Source organism: Trichomonas vaginalis, chromosome I (genome assembly GCF_026262505.1).
Source record: "Trichomonas vaginalis G3 chromosome I, whole genome shotgun sequence".
Classification (NCBI taxonomy): domain Eukaryota; phylum Parabasalia; order Trichomonadida; family Trichomonadidae; genus Trichomonas; species Trichomonas vaginalis.
In genome coordinates this window covers 17,555,635-17,574,979 of record NC_067203.1, presented here as the reverse complement: position 1 = coordinate 17,574,979, position 19,345 = coordinate 17,555,635, and the positions used below count along the sequence as shown (strand labels likewise).

The 19,345-nt window shown below is 32.4% G+C and overlaps 10 protein-coding genes and 3 pseudogenes across 13 annotated transcripts, besides 1 other annotated feature; 10 read left to right on the top strand and 3 right to left on the bottom strand.

Moving 5' to 3' along the window:
• Positions 1 to 732: 732 nt before the first annotated feature.
• TVAGG3_1002780 (protein of unknown function (DUF3447)) lies at positions 733 to 1,062 on the top strand (the record flags this gene model as incomplete). Its single annotated transcript, XM_001306770.1, has 1 exon — positions 733 to 1,062. One exon carries the CDS (start codon positions 733 to 735, stop codon positions 1,060 to 1,062), a length of 330 nt encoding a protein of 109 aa, XP_001306771.1.
• A 102-nt stretch (positions 1,063 to 1,164) lies between these two features.
• TVAGG3_1002770 (spectrin binding) lies at positions 1,165 to 1,959 on the top strand (the record flags this gene model as incomplete). Its single annotated transcript, XM_001306771.1, has 1 exon — positions 1,165 to 1,959. One exon carries the CDS (start codon positions 1,165 to 1,167, stop codon positions 1,957 to 1,959), a length of 795 nt encoding a protein of 264 aa, XP_001306772.1.
• A 432-nt stretch (positions 1,960 to 2,391) lies between these two features.
• TVAGG3_1002760 (vesicle-mediated transport) lies at positions 2,392 to 3,453 on the top strand (the record flags this gene model as incomplete). Its single annotated transcript, XM_001306772.1, has 1 exon — positions 2,392 to 3,453. The coding sequence occupies one exon, from the start codon at positions 2,392 to 2,394 to the stop codon at positions 3,451 to 3,453; it is 1,062 nt and encodes a 353-aa protein (XP_001306773.1).
• A 109-nt stretch (positions 3,454 to 3,562) lies between these two features.
• On the bottom strand, positions 3,563 to 3,839 carry TVAGG3_1002750 (uncharacterized protein; the record flags this gene model as incomplete). Its single annotated transcript, XM_001306773.1, has 1 exon — positions 3,647 to 3,832. One exon carries the CDS (start codon positions 3,830 to 3,832, stop codon positions 3,647 to 3,649), a length of 186 nt encoding a protein of 61 aa, XP_001306774.1.
• Positions 3,840 to 7,475: 3,636 nt separating this feature from the next.
• Positions 7,476 to 19,345: part of a mobile genetic element that runs on past the window's edge.
• On the top strand, positions 9,271 to 10,211 carry TVAGG3_1002740 (annotated as a pseudogene). The gene has a single exon. A coding segment is annotated over exon 1 (941 nt).
• On the top strand, positions 10,728 to 11,886 carry TVAGG3_1002730 (annotated as a pseudogene). Its single transcript has one exon. A coding segment is annotated over exon 1 (1,159 nt).
• On the top strand, positions 12,497 to 13,526 carry TVAGG3_1002720 (annotated as a pseudogene). The gene has a single exon. A coding segment is annotated over exon 1 (1,030 nt).
• On the top strand, positions 13,899 to 14,435 carry TVAGG3_1002710 (protein of unknown function, DUF4106 family; the record flags this gene model as incomplete). Its single annotated transcript, XM_051254337.1, has 1 exon — positions 13,899 to 14,435. One exon carries the CDS (start codon positions 13,899 to 13,901, stop codon positions 14,433 to 14,435), a length of 537 nt encoding a protein of 178 aa, XP_051079911.1.
• Positions 14,951 to 15,235, top strand: TVAGG3_1002700 (uncharacterized protein; the record flags this gene model as incomplete). Its single annotated transcript, XM_051254336.1, has 1 exon — positions 14,951 to 15,235. One exon carries the CDS (start codon positions 14,951 to 14,953, stop codon positions 15,233 to 15,235), a length of 285 nt encoding a protein of 94 aa, XP_051079910.1.
• Positions 15,864 to 16,499, top strand: TVAGG3_1002690 (uncharacterized protein; the record flags this gene model as incomplete). Its single annotated transcript, XM_051254335.1, has 1 exon — positions 15,864 to 16,499. The coding sequence occupies one exon, from the start codon at positions 15,864 to 15,866 to the stop codon at positions 16,497 to 16,499; it is 636 nt and encodes a 211-aa protein (XP_051079909.1).
• Positions 16,564 to 16,953, top strand: TVAGG3_1002680 (protein of unknown function, DUF4108 family; the record flags this gene model as incomplete). Its single annotated transcript, XM_051254334.1, has 1 exon — positions 16,564 to 16,953. The coding sequence occupies one exon, from the start codon at positions 16,564 to 16,566 to the stop codon at positions 16,951 to 16,953; it is 390 nt and encodes a 129-aa protein (XP_051079908.1).
• TVAGG3_1002670 (uncharacterized protein) lies at positions 16,970 to 17,437 on the bottom strand (the record flags this gene model as incomplete). The annotated part of the gene is made up of 1 exon (XM_051254333.1): positions 16,970 to 17,437. One exon carries the CDS (start codon positions 17,435 to 17,437, stop codon positions 16,970 to 16,972), a length of 468 nt encoding a protein of 155 aa, XP_051079907.1.
• Positions 18,969 to 19,259, bottom strand: TVAGG3_1002660 (uncharacterized protein; the record flags this gene model as incomplete). The annotated part of the gene is made up of 1 exon (XM_051254332.1): positions 18,969 to 19,259. The coding sequence occupies one exon, from the start codon at positions 19,257 to 19,259 to the stop codon at positions 18,969 to 18,971; it is 291 nt and encodes a 96-aa protein (XP_051079906.1).

The window sequence follows — 19,345 nt, the reverse complement described above, 5'->3', positions numbered from 1 at the left end:
TGGTGCATTTTTATTCAAAACAAGATGAAGAATTTTATAATTTGGTCGTATTTGAAATTTGTTCTATTCTTTTATTTCATATGCATGCACTACAATCGATTTATTTCTCGCAATTCTTGTTTTATTGAACACGCGAAATTATTTCGAATGATGGGTATTAGCTTCGAAATCCGATCAACAATTTTTGTTGCTATAGTAGAATCAACAACACCAATTGATTTTTCAAACAAAAATCCGGAATAAGAAGCAAAAGGACGCTTTGTAAATTTTTGTAAACCGTCAATTTTTTTTGACAATGTAAACCAAGTGGTGACTCTTCTGCTTTTTCTTCCAGATGCAACTTTCTACAATTCATTCCACTAATAATTCTTGAATCAGTTGATGCAATTGTAGAAAGTTGCATCTGGAAGAAAAAACAGAGGAGTCACGAAACTGCCAATGTTTTTCATGAGAGAATTTTGACACGAAGATTGACTTTGTATCTTTCATTAGCAGAGGTCTGAATAGAAAATGTCATGACCTCTTCTTACTTACTTTTGAAATTTTCAATATTGGTAACCTGGTAACTCAATTTTGATCAATCTACATTTGATGGAGAATTCTGTGAACTGAAAAAATTTTGATGGATAATTTTGTGAAACTAAAGAAATTGATTGGACTCTTTGTGTATGTGAAAAATAAGTTGATATATGTATCTGGAAAAAAAATTGAAAGAAAATTTGACATTTTTTAATGTCCAACCACAGTGCTGTTCCAATTCAGTTCAATGAATTGATGGATATCCTTAAGGATGATATCGAAATATCTGATGCATTATATCAGTTAAAAGCTAACAGTGATGAAGAATTAAATTCAATTTACAAAGGTATCAAAACAAAGTTACTCCAATCAAAGAAATGCCTTCCACAATCCATCATAAAAAGTATATCAATAATTTCAACATATAACAACCGCTCCATGAAGTCATACTTGAAATTAGCCAAACAAATATATGATGATTATCATCCAGCAAGCATCATTGGCATTCAAATCATATTTGACTATCTATTTTTCAAAGAATAGGGAATAGTCTTAGACGAAAATAATAAAGATGAATTCTCATATTTTGATGAAAAAAATTATACATCAAATATTCATGAAGAAAATACAATGTACAGAGCCATTATGGAAGATAATTTAGAATCATTTATATTCTCCACAGAAAGAGACGATTTTGATGAATCCCAAAGACTGATAAGTGATTTATACGCGTATTTTCGTGATGGATACTCATTACTAGAACTTTGTTGTTATCATGGATCAGTTAATTGCTTCAAACTTTTGATATCAAAATTCCAATCATTAATCACTCAGAAATGTCTTCAACTTTCATTTCTAAGTGGAAAAAAGGAAATCATGAGTGAATGTTTGAAATTCCAAACTCCAGATATATTATGCATGAAAAATGCTATTATGTCTCATAACATCGATTTCGTTACATTCTTAATGTATGAATACAAGATGGAAATTGACTTGTTTTGTTGTGGAGAGTACTATAATCCCCATGCTTTATTGGTTTATCTCGATCAAACCCATAACATCGACAATGGATTGGCTTATTCACCATTGTTCAACAATGTTAAACTTTGCCAATATTTGATTTCACATGGTGCAGATGTCAATGCTAAAGATCAAAATGGAAGAACTGTTCTTCATAGCGCAACATGGTTTAATAAAAAAGAAATCGCAGAACTTCTCATTTTGAATGGTGCAGATATCAATGCTAAATATTATGATGAAGAAACACCTCTTCATAAAGCAGTCAGTTTTAATAATAGAGAAATTGCAGAACTTCTTATTTCACACGGTGCTGATCTAAATGCCAAAAATGATGTCGGTGAAACACCTCTTCAGAAGGCAAAAAGTAATGAATACAAAGAAATGGAAGAACTCCTTATTTCAAAAGGAGCCAAAAATTAATTAAGAATTTCTTTATGGCAACATTGAAGAACCTGAAGAAGTATCTAATTTACAAATTTAAACTAAAAAATTAGTATTAAACCAAAATGCCATAATTTTACTCGAGTAGGTAACAAAAGTACACTGTGTAAATTGATATAAGTTCAACTCATATTATTTGAAATATTCAAAAAAACATATAAATAGTAAATGATCAATGGATTCAACTTTGCTAAATGTTTCATTCTCAATACTAAACCCTCCGGAAGACAATTTTGATATCTGCCTTTGCCAATTCGAGTAATTGACATAAAAACGTAAATATTTGTCACTGATATGCTAAAATTCATAATTATTTTATGCATTAAGTCATATTTTCGTCTCAAAACAGGGAAATATTTGAGATGAATTTGAATAAAAGTGACGAAAATATTTGGTCACGTTAAAAATTAGATGCGTAAATTTGATATTTATCCTAAAGTACAAGATGATTCCTTCAACATTAGAACAGTGTCTGGAGGAGTTGTTACAATTATTACATTTCTTTTTATGATTATTGTTGCAATTAAGGAAGGATCAAGTTTTCATCGCGTTGAAATCAAGCAACATGCTGTTGTTCAGAGCCAATATATCAAAGAATCTAATGAGATTGAAATCTTCATGGATATTACTGTTGCTTATCCTTGCCATATGCTTCAATTAAATGTAATCGATGCTTCTGGAAATCCACAACCAAATGCACGCCAAGATATCTCACGCCAAAGACTTGATGTTCATTTCAAGCCATTAGAGCAATTGATTTCGGATTCAGATCCAAAATCTGTTTTCCAAACTTGTGGCAACTGTTTAGGTGCCAATGTTTCCAAATGCTGCTTGACATGCACAGATATTGCAAACTCTTTCCGTCAAATGGAAGAGTTTATTCCAAATCTTCAAAATGTTGAACAATGCAATCGCGATAAGAAGGCAATTGAAGATAAAGAGACATGCAGAATCGTTGCCAAGTTGAACACCCACTTTACTAAAGGCAAATTAACAATTATGGCCGGTGGAATTGTTCCAACTCCTGTTAACTACAAGTTCGATCTTTCACATTTCGGAGATAACGTTAACTTAACACATACAATTCATACTCTCCGCTTTGGCCGCGATTTCGAAGGTTTAAAGAATCCATTAGATAATTATACGAATAACCAGCTTAAGAAGAGCCAATTCATGTACAACTATAAGATTGACTTAGTTCCAACAATTACAAACGATGTAGAAAATCAGATTCCGGCTCATCAATACTCAGCTTCTTCATCATCGAAGGAAATTACGAAAATGATTACAAAGAAGCATCCAGGAATTACATTTGATTTCGATACAGCACCAGTCGCTGCCAGATTCATCGTTGAGAAGCAATCTTTGTCTTCTTTCTTAACTCAGCTTTGCGCCATCTTAGGAGGTGGCTTCACACTTGGCGGATTTATAGATTCATTCATTTTCCGTGTTAGAGCTAAAAAATTCGAGTAAATTCTTCTTGTTTTTGATATTATTTCAATTTTTTTTTTAATCGAAGTAATTAACTAAATGTTGTTAATTCAAACTCAATGAATACAGCAATCATGATCAGTTGCGGCTGATTTTGATAAAATTGAAGTTTGTTATTTTAATATTTGTAGTTTATAAAAATTTTATTTTTAAAAATAAACAGTTTTATAAGTACTTATTTCTTGTATCCTTGAAGGAAATCAAGGCATCCTTGAAGGGTATCTTCTGATCTTTTTTCGACCAAATAAGCTAGCATTTCTGTAAATATTTTTCTGATTTCATGCTCTTGCATGTATTTATCAAGTGCTCTGTGATCAAGATCCTGCTTTCTATCTGGGAAGTTTTGTTCTTCGTTCTCCATTTTTTTTAACGTTTTCAGTCACTTTTTCTCATAATATCAGTGATTCACGCCGATAAAATTATATTCATCTATGGTGAGATTCATAATAGCCATGCGAGGTTCCAAAATAATATAGTATTTATACAATAAAATAAAACTATGAATCATATATTACATTTTGCTGCATTTTTCCATCATGTAAACCGCAAAAGTGACATCGAGGTTTACATGGATGGGTTCTATATATATACAGCTTGACCGGTAGAAAAGCGGATCGATTTTTATCAATAATTGGACATTCTATTTTTAATAAAATAAACATATATTTATATGGGAAATTAGGGAGATCTGAAACTCAAAATTTTTTTTGAATTTTAATATGATAAATATAATTGTGATCAAATATACATTACAAATAAAATATTAATTCGGAACAACGATGAGATGTGATAAATTTGATTCTCTCAAAAATCGATTTTGGAGTTTTAATATTAATTTGTATCTTATATGCATATAGGATATATAATAATTTTAAAACATCAAAAAGTGACAATTTGCGGTTAGAAAAAGTCATCAAAACACCTTTTAATGATTTTATTTAACATATGCACAGACCATCTCTATGTTATTTAACTTCAATTTCCAGAAATGAAAAGGATTTGAACAAAAACGATTATTTTACGATCATTTTTTGTAAATTTTTTTACATTGAGACTTACATCTCTAAAATCATCTAAAAAATCCAAATATCCAATAAAATAATATCATTAAAATTCCTCTCAATTTAAAAATTTTTATAAATTGAGACTTACATCTCTAAAATCATCTAAAAAATCCAAATATCCAATAAAATAATATCATTAAAATTCCTCTCAATTTAAAATTTTTTATAAATTGAGACTTCAATATCTAAAATCTTCTAAAAAATCCATATATCACAAAAAATCACAATATTATTTTTATTCTCAATTTCAAAAATTTTTTTGTACTGACTTTCTTTTTGCATAACAGCAAGGCAGAAATTTGAAACGAAGTTTCAAATTTCTCAATCTTGCATTCTGGGCACGTAAGTGCCCAGAATGCTAAAAGGCGCGTAGCGCCGTCTCTGAATATCAAATTTATTATAATTATTAATTTATGAAATTTCAAATAAAATCGATCTGTTATAACACACTGGTGCATGACAGCCTTGTCCTTCATCTATCGGCACGTAGCGCCGCTAGATGATATATATATATAGTGATTGTCTGTTGCTGAAACATAAAATGATTAAGAATCAAAAACCATTTCTAAAAATGTATTTTTTAAGACTTATTTTTGATAGTTTTCACTCAAAAATTTTCATCATATTTGAAATAATATCATATTCTTAATCTGAGCTATTTGATTGGCGCAAAGCGCCAATCAAATAGCGAAGAAAATGACTTTTTAAAATATTTATTAATAATTTATTATCAAAAGTCAAAAATAAATTAGAGATTATTATATTACAACATATTATGAATCGTAATTCGTTAAAATAATTTTGCCGAACAAACAACTAAAGTTGTTCTCAAAATTTTATTAGCGGCGCGAAGCGCCACTTCGAAAACGATAGACAAAAGTGTCTGAAAAATTGAGAGAAATGCTTTATTTTCATTTCACATTTTCATCATTTCTTAACCAGACTTTTCAATCAAACTTCTAATGCATCACATTGAACTAATGACTTATTGGAGTGCCAGTCTATTTTAAAAGATTCTTAATATGTTCATGTAGTTTCAATTTAATTTTAAAAATTCTAAAATTTTAGATTTTAATCTCTAGCAAGTTCTTTGTCATCATATACTTAATTAGTCTTTAGCTTTACAGCTCCTAAATATCATTATAAATTACAAAATTTCGAATTTAATACTCAAATCAATATCTATGATCGCATCGATATCAAATTACTAAATAAAACTATTAGATTTTCAAATATATTACAATTTTTTGTTATAGCTTAGACCTATTCTTCATTTGTGAACCAAACTTCAGCTCCAATTTTGTCAATTATCACGCCAATCTAATGCCTTACCGAAGTGTATTCATTTCACAACAAATTCTTAATAAATTCTTTGCTTTAAATATTTCATTTGAAAAATCTCTAAAATCTCAAATTGTTCTCTAAATTACTTCGATTTAGCTAAAAGTCTATCTTATATTTTACATAATAATCTTTAAAATATAATATTAATCACTCACAATTAAATTTATTTGTATAATTGTGAGTTTATACATTCACCCTACAGATTATTACACTTTATTTAATTCATTCTGACAAAAAGCTTCATGACATGCTTGTTTTTTTTTTTTAAGGAGTGGGTAATTTTTTCCAAGATAACTTATTTTGGGCAAAATATTGGGACTTTAAAAGCCAAGGGTAGGATGGTAAATATTTTAGTAGAAATATTATATAATAACAAAAATAAAAAGGTTTTATCGATTTGTAAGACAATGAAAATGGTTTATTTCTCTCTAAATTATAAATTTTCAAAAAAAATTAACCTCATTTTTCCAAAAAAAAAATCGAGAATTGGAAAAAAAAAGTTATCGTTTTCTAGAAAATTGCATAGGCCTTTTCTAAAATGGAAAAAATTTGGAGAAACTTACCAAGGAGAACTTCATTCTAGGTGTCCAAAGCAATTGCTATCAGTCAAAAAAACCTCGAAAATTTTAAATATTGATATCGATTGTTTGCAGTCGATGTTATCACATATTATTAAACTCAAATTGTTTTTGAAACTTATCAACATTTCGCGCAATACTTCATTGCTTCAGTATAACTATGATACTGTAAGTAAATAGTACGTTTTGAAATTTGAACTTAAAATAAGATTTAAAATCAGTAATTATGAGTGAAGGAATTATTTGTTTATGTGAGGACATGTTGTTGCTTCAGTATAACTATGATACTGTAAGTAAATAGTACGTTTTGAAATTTGAACTTAAAATAAGATTTAAAATCAGTAATTATGAGTGAAGGAATTATTTGTTTATGTGAGGACATGTTGTTGCTTCAGTATAACTATGATATTGTATGTTGGATCGAAACAAGTTTAATCCATTAAAAAAGTGACTAATTTACATTCTCGTGACATGGGTACTTTTGTTCCCCACTTTGTAAAGAATTTACATACAATAGAACCAAATCCCTTTTCAAATATAAAGAATTTACACTCTGATCAAGCTTCAGATGATATTTGGAAACGCTTTTACGGAAATTCTCCAAATCCAGATGTTAGTAGTATATGTTGAAGGGTTTTGTGACTTTTTTTGTAAACGTAAGAATTCATACATTTTTGAGCGATTTTGTATCATTTTTTTTTACATATGAAGTAAAAAATGTATGATTTTTACGGTTTTTATTCTTACGTTTTTGAATAAATCAAGATTTAAAAATTTTCAGAATCGTAAGAAATTTTCACTAAACCCATACATAATGAAATAAAAAAAAAATAAAAAAAATAAAAAAATAAACTTTAAAAATTCATGTCTTACATTTTTTGAATAATTTATTTTTTTAATTCGTAAGAAAATGAGTGGATCAAGATTCGTAACCGTCAATCAATTAATGGATGTTCTTTCACCAATTCTTGAAAATGTTAAACAAGTAGATGTTTATTTCGATGATTATGTAGAAAGTAAAAAAAAAAAAAAAAAAAAAAAAAAAGGTAGTGGGGCTTCCAGGCACTTCGTGCCTTCTAGCCCTGAGGATGAATGAGTATAATGAAGTCTTGACAAAACATTTACGAAGAAATCTCAACAAAGTCTTTACGAAGAAGTCTTGACAAAACATTTACGAAGAAGTCTTGACAAAACATTTACGAAGAAATCTCAACAAAGTCTTTACGAAGAAGTCTTGACAAAGTCTTTACGAAGAAGTCTTGACAAAGTCTTTACGAAGAAGTCTTGACAAAATATTTACGATGAAGTCTTGACAAAGTCTTTATGAAGAAATCTCAACAAAGTCTTTACGAAGAAATCTCAACAAAGTCTTTACGAAGAAGTCTCAACAAAGTCTTTACGAAGAAGTCTTAACAAAACATAGACAAGAAAGTTCATGAGTGTAAATGACCCAAAAATATATTTTAGGGTAGAAGGGTATATCTACCCCGTTTTCTACCCTCTTTCTACCCTCTTGAATTTTCATGAAATTTACACCAAAAATATCTACTAGGGTCATTTACGAAGAAATCTCAACAAAGTCTTTACGATGAAGTCTTGACAAAGTCTTTACGAAGAAATCTCACAAAGTCTTTACGAAGAAAGTCTCAACAAAGTCTTTACGAAGAAGTCTTAACAAAACATAGACAAGAAAGTTCATGAGTGTAAATGACCCAAAAATATATTTTAGGGTAGAAGGGTATATCTACCCGTTTTCTACCCTCTTTTCTACCCTCTTGAATTTTCATGAAAATTTACACCAAAAATATACTACTAGGGTCATTTACGAAGAAATCTCAACAAAGTCTTTACGATGAAGTCTTGACAAAGTCTTTACGATGAAGTCTTGACAAAGTCTTTACGAAGAAATCTCAACAAAGTCTTTACGAAAGAAGTCTCAACAAAGTCTTTACGAAGAAGTCTTAACAAAGTCTTTACGAAGAAGTCTCACAAGTCTTTACGAAGAAGTCTTAACAAAGTCTTTATGAAGAAGTCTTGACAAAGTCTTTACGAAGAAATTCATGAAAATTCAAGAGGGTAGAAAAGAGGGTAGAAAACGGGGTAGATATACCCTTCTACCCTAAAATATATTTTTGGGTCATTTACACTCATTTACGAAGAAATCTCAACAAAGTCTTTACGAAGAAGTCACATAAAACATCTGTCAAAAAACCGCTTTTTAACTTCACTTAAAATGCCACGTAAGCTACGTAAGAATATACGTAAGAGGAAGAGAGCATTGAAAACATCCAATAGTAAAACTGACACCACAACAACAGTTGCAACAACAAATGCTATGAATGACCCCACTATGTTGCAACAAATGTCAAGCAACCCTATGCTTTTAAACCGAGTTATAGGTGCACAGAGTGGAGGTTTAAGAGCGGCACTTTTAGCGAAAATGGCAGGCTATGGTGGAGCTGCAGACGGAAACAGCCTATAACCCTCAAAGTCAAATGAATTTGAGTTCACTCAAAAATCAAATAACAGATGTCAAAAAAGTCAAACATAGACATACAGAAGCAAATAAGTGAAAACGAAAAGAAACTAGAATATGACAGACACACAAAGAAACTCAATGAGTTAAACGTAGAGAAAAAGAAGAAAGAAGAACAACTGAAAGAACTAAGTACAGAGGAATATGCGAAAAAAGTGTCAGAAAAAGCAAGCAGAAGTAGCAAAAATGGAACAAGATGTTGTAAATTTGAAAAACCATACTACTCAATATAAAACTGAAAGATGAAGAGATAAAACAAAAAGCCCTGAAGACATATATGGATAGCGATGAGTATAAAAAAGAAGTTGAAGCAAATGTAAAGGCAGAAAACTTTTACAGTTGCAAAACCAAACCGTACAGTATGAAAACTTAGCACAAGAAAGTAAAAATAACGACGCGGCTATGCAAAAGGCAATGAAAAGCGCAGAATATATAAAAGCTAACAATGACTGGTTAGATGCCCAAGCCAACGCTAAAGCAGCCCAACTCATAGGGTCAATAAGGACAAAAATACAAGCGGATGAAGACAGTTCAAATGAAGCTTTAATGAATGCTGACTTTAAGAATGCCTTCGAAGCTCTTCATAGTAAGGTGAAACAAGTGAACGACTTCTCATCTGGAAAGAAACTGAAGTCTGAAGGTTTCGACAACGAGTTAAGAGAAGTAGCACAAAATATGACGAAAATAACAGATGCAGCAACAAGACAGGCAGTTCAAAGTGCCTATGACGCCGTTAGAGCAACTGTTGTGAAAAGTCAAGAAAAAGAGTTACAACAGACCAAAACAGACCTAGTAAATGCTTTCTTAAAAACGAAAAGTCAGGTAGGACATTACGCTGCAGATGGAACATATGTGCCAGCTGGTGGAACTTATATACCCCAAACCCTCCAAGAGAAGCACCTGCACCAGGACTACTAGAACATTTACATCGTCACATGGCACAGACACAGGCATGCACAACAACCAGCACAACAACCACCTCCACAACCAGCACAACAACCAACACAACAACCAGCACACAACCAACAGTTCAAAACCCTGCACAACAACAACCACAAACAGAGCAAGGACATAAAAGAAGTAGAGAACAAGGAAACCAAGAATTCTTAAAAATGCTTAAAGAAGAGTGTGGTTTCCCAGATACTGTTGACTTTAGTGACAGATATAAAGAAGCTATTGAAAGTTCAAGGATGGAAATACTGACCCGAACCTATTTAGCTTTATGGCTCAGCACCAAAACGGATATAATCTCAAACCTGGAAAATACAAGCTCGCTAAGGGATATGATTTAATAGCATATCATCCAAATGACATGGATGAATTTACTCCGAGATATTTGATGTCAGAGCTAAATGACAATTCAACTTTCGTCATGAAACGCGTAAAAAATAGAGACGGAACGAAAGAACAAAAGCTTATGAATGCGGATGACGTAGATAGGGAAATTGTTGAAAACGGTCTCGGAATATATGAAATGCCAGCAGATGAGGTACAAGAAACTCCACAGGAAGAAGTTCAGATACAACCAGACATGGAAGAAATAGTTCAGCAACAACAGCTAGAAGAGCCTGAAGGAAACGAACAAGTCCTCCTTTGGAAACTAACTTCACAGAACTAGATGAAGATTTGGAACAGCCGAAAAATCTTGACCCTCAACAAGAGTATGCGGAGAATATGGAATATTTCCAAGAGTCTAAAAAAAATTCGGCTGACATAGTAGAAGAATATCGAAAAATGTTTTGCCGACATACAAAAGACTCCAACACAGATGAAAATATCCAGCATAGAATGGAAGAACTGAAAAAAAATGTACACAAATACAACAACCCTTTTTACTTACGAGCATTTAACGTTCAATCTTCGGATGAACTCGGTGAAATAAAAGGTTAAATTTCAAGAAAACATATAGAAATGAAACATTGTTTAAAGTTCATTCAGAACCTAACCAAGATGGAAACAAACCTACTTTTGTTTCTGCAGACGATGGAACTACAATGAGATGGGGTCATAAAGCTAATCCAGATAGGTGGTTCATAAACTTACAACCACAATTCCAAGAAGTTGTAGACGCAATGGAAGTCAATGGTGAACGAGATATAGCTGGTATTTTAAGCGCGGCTTTAATGCCATTGAAAGATATGAAACATGCAGATATTTTGGACCAGTATGAAATGAACATGGCTGATGGAAATATAACACCTGACGTTCTAGAACATTTATCTCAAAGAACTACACAGAACCATAGAGATGGTATATTTGGTGAAGAGTTTAGAAAGAAAGTTAGGGAGAGCGAAGGAAGAGAACCTATTGTACATGACCTTGCAAACGAAAGTTTACAAAATGTCATAAAAACTTACTTTGCAGACAATGAACTGAGAAGGGATGAATATTTAAGAAAACTCAAATGGACAGTACCAAATGAAATGTTAGTATTGAAAAACATGTTCCTTGACAAAATAAAACCAACTACAGAAATAAACGACGCAAGACTGAAAAATTGGGTAAAAGCTTTCCCATTCACAAAAGATATAGTTGGTAACATGGAAAGAAAACCAGAATGGCTACAAAAACATATATTTGGAAACGAGCTTATTCCATATGGACAAGCACTGTTTGAAGAGCTTGAACCGGAAACTCAGGAAAGAGTCATGCAAACAATACGCGAAGACTCAAATACAGACTATGACAAACTCTTTCTAGGATATAGGTTACCTGAGATGGGCGACCAGAGCCAAAAGGCAAAAAGGACATGGGAAATTTGCAACATACTAGATGAACATAATGCAAAGATGCAACAACTTCAAGCAGAGGGCAATGAAGGAAAAAGAAGAGTTAAAAACTCAGTCAGGAAGAAAGTAAAGCTTGGTCCAGTGGGTTCTATTATGACATATAAATCCAACTATTCTATATTTTTACTCATATGAAATGTACGCCGCTCAGAATATAACGCCAACAGTTTTGGATGCCATGAATGGAAATGTTTCCGAATGGTATAACGAATGCGACAATGCCATTAGAAGGTCAGAAATAGTTCCTGGAACTTACGAATATACAACTGCTGTTTCTTATGGAAACGTAGGTGAGTTTGGAGAAGGTTCTTCAACAACAGTAGATATTGCTTGCGACAGGTTTCATATTATTTCTATTGACAACTCTTTCTTATACGTGGAACAAGACATTGAAATAAAACCTTCTGCCAAGTTGTCTGACAAGAAAGGTTGCAATGGAATTTTCTATGTCGGATACCAATATGCTCCAGAAGTTTTCATGGGATATAAGATATATTCTAACTCTGACTTAGTTCAAACAGTAACATGGGCAAACTATGAATGGTTCGCTTTGAGAAACTCAGTACAACCACAAGCTAGAGAACAAACAGACCAGTATGCAACTATTGAGAAAATAAGAAGACTTGACCCTAACGTTCCAGGAGTTTATGTTAACCTTTCTGGACAGATGCAGAAATGCGTCACCAAAGTAAAACTGAAACTTAGAGTTCCTTTGTCATCTTTCCTCATCTTCAGGTTTTTAAGATACTTGCCAAACTGGGCAGGAAAAATTTCTATCGAACTTACTCCAAGCAAAAATAACTTAGTCATTGCACCAACACAAGACCCATTCACTCTTACAGAAGTAGTGGGAACAAATAAAATGTCATTCGCCGACTTTTGCAAAAACAAAGTTGACTTAGACTTTGGTTTCTCAAACCTCAACACTGAAGTAAACTATTATTTCAATGCTGCTGGAGATGCTTGGGACCCAGTTAAGTTCACATGCGAAAAATTTGAATGCAAGAGAATAGAAAGCAGACTTGCAGTCTATATGTTGGACCCAGATATTTCAAATGCTTTAGCTGCCAAATATATTGCAGTTCCACTTATGTTCCCTATACACCAAATATCTGTCAAAGACTTTGCAGGTGAAGTTGGAAACCAAAGTGCTGACCCAGGTGCAAGAACAGATATTGCCTTAACAACTGCAATGAAACATGCAGATACTATGTTTGTACTGTTCAGACGAACTATAAATGACTATTCTTGCTTCTACAACCCTGGTATTAAATACCATATAAACATAGATGGCAAATATTATCCAAGAGAAGAATATTCTACAGTTGAGGATATGAGGTCATACAACTTGACATTAGATGCTATGAACTTTAACAACAACTTCACAACAACCATTAACCCTGAAATGCAAAGTTCTATTATGCCATATGTGAAAGTATGGACTCATACAGGAGGTCAAAAAACTCAATATACAAATGGAGACCGTTCAAACTTTTGGCTTGGCATTCCATTTGCTGACTCAGAAGACTTTATGGGTGGTATTTCAACTGTTGGTACAGTTCAAATACAATATACTGGTGACAGAGACGGTCCAAATGAATTGAAAGCAAAGAAGTTTACAAAACCAATAGCACTTTTCACGGAAGATGCTCTTTTGAAGATTCGTTCGATGAAACCTGCTGGGGCTCCTCAGATTGGCATAACGACAGCTTCCATCGAGCAGATTTTGGCAGCAGGTCAGTAAGTTGTTCTTGAACTGACTTCTCTCCGTCAAATATTGACAGTACGCCAGTTTTGACATATAATTGTATTAAAACTTACCTTTAGAAATATCGTCAGTTTTGTTGTTATATTTTTGTCTGCTTCAAGAACTTTCACCATTCGTTATACCAACTTTCTTTGCTTTATGAAAATATTTTGGTTCAGCAAAGACTGCTATTCTATAACATTTTCCATTGTTTGTATAAAGAACTATTCTATCAATGAACTTGTATTGTTTGTGTGTGTAAACTTTGTTTTGCTTCAATTCGAAGAGATACTCAAATACGTCCATCTTTTTATTCTAAGTAAAATGTCATTTCCGAAAAATAGAAGCGTAAGTGTTTCAAAAGGTTTAATGGCGATGGCAGATGTGAAGTTAAATTCACCAACTCAAACAAACAGTCAAAGTGTTGTTGTCAATGTCAAAGAAAGAGATGTTGAAGTGGGGAAACCATACGAAGACGAAGATGGTATAACAATAGTTCCTGTAAAAGAACAACCAACATATCCTGAAGTTAGCAGAGACTTAAGTTCTGTTGCAGATATTCGAAACGACTACCAACAACTTAAAGACAAACTTAAAACTCAGGAGAAGATTTGTCAAGCTTTGGGTATAATGTTAAACTTGGTCGAACACAACCCTGTAAAAGTGAACTCATATGTCATTGCACCTCATGAAGTTTTGAAAGAACTATTGAAACTTTTGACAGAGGCAGACGATATAAACATCAAAGAAATAGAACCCGACATTGCTTGCTGTGGTGTTTCATATAATGTCATTGACAAGATATACGTTATGAAAGGAGGTGAAACGTTGAACTTAAAGTATAGTTTCCCAGACGTCATAAAAATATTTGACGACCACAACATTTCATTAAAATTTATTTGCTAAGTAAATGGCAGAAGACATAATGGTTTATACTATTACGACTAAAAACCCTGAGTCATATAATTCTATAACAACAAACTTACAAAGTCCTCAAGGACGATATTGTAAACTAACTTAAACACAATGACGACTAAAGCCTGTTTTGCTCTTTTGACACCAGAAGACTTTGTTGTTGTGAATGGTAAAAAATACTTCTTTGAAGATACTTACTCAGATATACCACCAACAGGTTTTGTTGACTTATTTAATACTTTAAGGACGGATGTAACATGTGCTGCAACTAGAGCAGGTTTCATTATGTTTGGATGTCCGACTGAGTTTAGTATAAACGATATGAGCTATAATACAAAACTTATATCTGGTTTTTACTACCAACAGTTTCCTATAACAGGAAAAGGTGTCATACAAGGTTTGTCTGTTCCATTGACTTTAAGTACACCTATTTTATATATTGTTTCAAACTTAGGTTCAAAGTGTATTCGAATGTCGACAGAAACTACTATGACCAAAAGATACTCATGCGTATAAACAACACTTTCTCTGCTGGTTTGCCTATTGTTCATTCGAATGCAGAGTTTTCAGCTTTAGTAAACTCAAACACTTTAGCAAACATAAACTTAACCTTAGTCGACGCAAACTTTGTTCCTGTAAAACTTTTATGTCCTATGTATTTGTCAATGACGGCAGAAAGTTTCGAATTGGAAGATGCAACTGGTGAAAGTATTGTATTACAAGAACAACTTCAACAACAAATAGCTCAAGAACAACAAATGCAACAAATGCAACAACAAAGTCAAGAATAAAAAAAATATTTTTTTTTATTTTTATAAAAATGTACAGAATAGATGTTTCAGATTTTTATGACTTCCAAGCATTCAGAAATATGTGTCCATTTCGAGACTATAACAAAGCAGTCGAGAATTTGAAACGTTTAGTCATTTATGTCGACTCTGCCCCAGAATGTTATGTCATGAAAGAATGGGATGTTGTCTTTAACAAACCAAGAGCAACCATAGTTTCAGAACAAGAATGTAGACAGAAACTTAAGAAAATAAAAGTCGTACAAGTTGGTATGAAGATGTTAGATGCTTGGGATATCTTATTGTCAAAGTTAGAAGATTTTTCAGTTCGAGGTATAAAGTTTATACACCTTCTCCAAACTTCTATTCTATCTTCACTGGATATAAATACGAACAAGTAGAATGGAAAGAAAATATTATAGAAGCTTGGTTAGACCATGTCAAAGAAATTATATGCAATGGAAACGAAAGAGTCTATGAGTATATCTTATGTTGGTTTGCAAACATCTTACAATATCCAAGTGCTAAAAATGAAACTGCTCTCATTATAATTGGAAAACAAGGAACTGGTAAGAACACTTTCTTTACAGATATTTTGTGCAAACTGTTAGAGGGCTATTCGAACCCTAATATGACAAACTTAGAAAACATCTGCGGTAAATTTAACTCTTCAATAGAGAATATGAAACTTATAGTATGTAACGAACTTCAAAGTATAGATACAACAAAAGTTTTGAACTCAGATGCTTTGAAGAGTCTTATAACAGACAAAGTTGGAGTTGTTGAAAGAAAATATAAAGACCAAAGAGTTTGTGAAAATGTTGCAAACTTCATCATGGTTTCAAACAACGCTGTTCCGATGAAGTTAGAAAGTTCTGACAGAAGATATGTAGTTGTCAGAACGTCAGATTCTCATATGCAAGATACAGAATATTTTGACGACTTAGCAGAAACTTTGACACCTAACTTTTACAACCACTTGTTCTCATATTTCATGACATTAGATATTTCTAAGTTCAATCCAAGACAAATTCCACATACCGAAGAAAGACAAACATTGTTAGAAGCAAACAAGAGTGTATATGAACTGTTTATAGATGAGACTAACTTTGAGTGTTTAGATGAAAGGTCATTGTACGATGAATATAAACAGTATTGTCAAGAGTATGGTTATATGACAGCGTCTAAACGAACATTCTTGGCAAATGTCAAAAATCTTTTAGATGTTCAGAACGGCGTATATACAAAGAAAAATTTTTCTGAGTAAATTTAAAAAAATATTTTTTTATCCGATAGAAAAGATGACGAAATATATTTCAGTCAACAAGTACATGTCAGAAGTCAAAGAAGAACTAGACCCATTCATATATTTGAATGTTTACTTCTACCATTTTGAAAAGTCTTCATTTGACAAAGTTTGGAACATCGAACCAGTTAAGTTTGCTATTGTGACTAAAAATGGTGCGAAATTTGAAGACTTAGACATAGAAGGTTTGTTAGCAGTCAAAGAAAATTTTGACAGAAGGTTCTCAAACCTTAAAGAAGGCAAAGCATACAAACTTGTTATACCTTATGAACCAAAGAAAGCAGACGACTATGAATATTATGAGTCTAAGATAGTTGAAGTTCAAGGTAAATTAGGTAAAAAGATTTTAGAGTCTAAGCCAGTGTTTGCTCCTAAAGAGGAAGAGAACATTGACATTGACCCAGAAATGTTCTAAAAATAAAATTTTATTTTTACATGTCAAATTTCTTCTCTGGAACTGGCTCTGGTTCTTTCTTCTCTTCTTCTACTTTCTTTTCTTCTACTTTCTTTTCTTTCTTTTCTCTCTTCTTCTTCTTCTCTGGTGGAGTTATGTCAAATTTGGCGCAACCATATTTATGTAAAAGTTCTTTGTCCTTTAATAGCTCTTCTATTCTGTTTTCTATTTCATCTTCAAGAACAGCGCATGTGTCTTCTTTGCATTCTAAGAACTTTTGTTGGACTTCATCTTTCCAATCGGCGTCATCTCTGTCAACAAGTCTGTCATTGACAAATTTTAAGACTGCTCTTTGTAATGTTTTATGGTTCTTGTCATATTCCCAGAAACAGAACTTTAGAACAAATTCACCTTTCTTGTTTACACTATGTAAGATTTTATGGTCGACAGAAGTTTTAGAGTCGAAAAGCTTGTCTCGAATATAGATAGCGAAATCGCTAGACATTTTCTAAAAGATAAAAATTTTAATTTTTCTAAAAATATGTTAGAAAAAAAGTTTGCTGACATTGACAAGAAATTTGAGAATGTTTTGAAGAAGAACAAGAGAAAGTTAGAAAATGCTCAGATAAAACCCATACATGACAAGTTCTTATTTGCTCAGAATGGTATAACAGGTCTAATTGCACCACCTGGGTCGGGTAAGACTTTCACTTATCTTAAAATGGCTGCACAACAACAAGAACTAGATGAGAAGAACCCATTCTATGAGTTAGTAGTCATTTGTAGTACTTCTGGTCAATTCGATCAAACCGTAAATTCGTTCAAAGATATTATAAAGAAGTCTAAGTTAGTATGTATAAAAGACTCTGAGTTGTTAGATTGGATAAAGAAGTACCAAAGAAGAGTTTTGAAGTACAATGCTATAAATGAGTATATAAATTCTAAGTTCAAAGACCCAAATGAGGAAATGCAGAGAATATTAGAGAAGAAACACTTCAGAAACAAACAGAAAGAGATAGAATACATTTCGAAGAAATTGCAATCTTACGATTGGAAGACTTACCCTCATAGGTGTCTTCTTATCTTAGATGACTTTGCTTCTCATCCTTTGTTAAAGAATAGAGAACAAGACATGTGTCGAATTCTTAAGAAGCTCAGACACTTTAACATTTCAGTTGTCATTTGTGTACAGACAGCCAAGAGTTTAAGTAAGGATGTTAAAAGAATACTTACTGATATCATACTTTTCCCTGGATTGTCCGAAGACGATTTCATGGAACTTATGAAAGAGTCCATGGCAGGTAAGTTTGACAGACATGAACTATGGGAGAAGTACAAAGTCATACAAGACCCTCATACTTCTTTCAGAATTCACATCTACGCGAACAAAGTTCAAATTGTAAAAAGTCAAGCTTGAAAAATGTAAGAGTTTGAGTCTTAGTCTGTTGTGGTGCTGGGGCTGTCGGTTCTTCTGGCTTTGGAAGACATTCAGGAAGAGGAACGTCGGACATTCGTTTGTGTCTTAACCGTCTTTGTTCTGAAACAATATAATATTGTCTTGAAAAAGTACAACATTGTCTTGAAAAAGTACAACATTGTCTTGAAAAAGTACAACATTGTCTTGAAAAAGTACAACATTGTCTTGAAAAAGTACAACATTGTCTTGAAAAAGTACAACATTGTTCTGAAAAAGTACAACATTGTTCTGAAAAAGTTCAAGACTTGTTCTGAAAAAGTACAGCTGTACTCAAATTTGAGAGACATTGTACTGAATTTATACAACATTGTTCTGAAAAAGTACAACATTGTTCTGAAAAAGTACAATATTGTCTTGAAAAAGTACAACATTGTCTTGAAAAAGTACAACATTGTCTTGAAAAAGTACAATATTGTCTTGAAAAAGTACAACATTGTACTGACTCAGTATGGAGCTTGACCCCTTAGACGAAGCAATTTATCTAATTGAAATTAACGAGCTTGTTAAAGACTTCCTCAGGCAGAATGTAAAGGTCAAGCGTAAAAATAAAGATTGAAATTTACCCTACTTGTTTGAAGTTGTCGAAATACTCTGTTATTTTTTCCTTTAACAATGGCAAATCTTCTTTGAAGGTAAGTATTGTACAACCTTTCATATCATAGTGTGTTTGAGGTAACGTATCTTGAACTATCTGTTTAACATCTTCATTCGGTGTCATTGAAATCGGTAAGTTTTCGCGATAGAACCAATTTCTGTCAGATTTGTAAATCTTAGCAAGGTCGTAAAAGCTTTTGTTGTTTCTTCTGACTAAATGCAACATAACCATATCTCTGTCTTCTTCATTTTCCATCTCTTCAGTATAAATCATATACTTATAGTTCTTTTCCTTTCCTTTTGGTACCGAACGTGGTATTCTTTTCTGTATGGTTTTGTCTT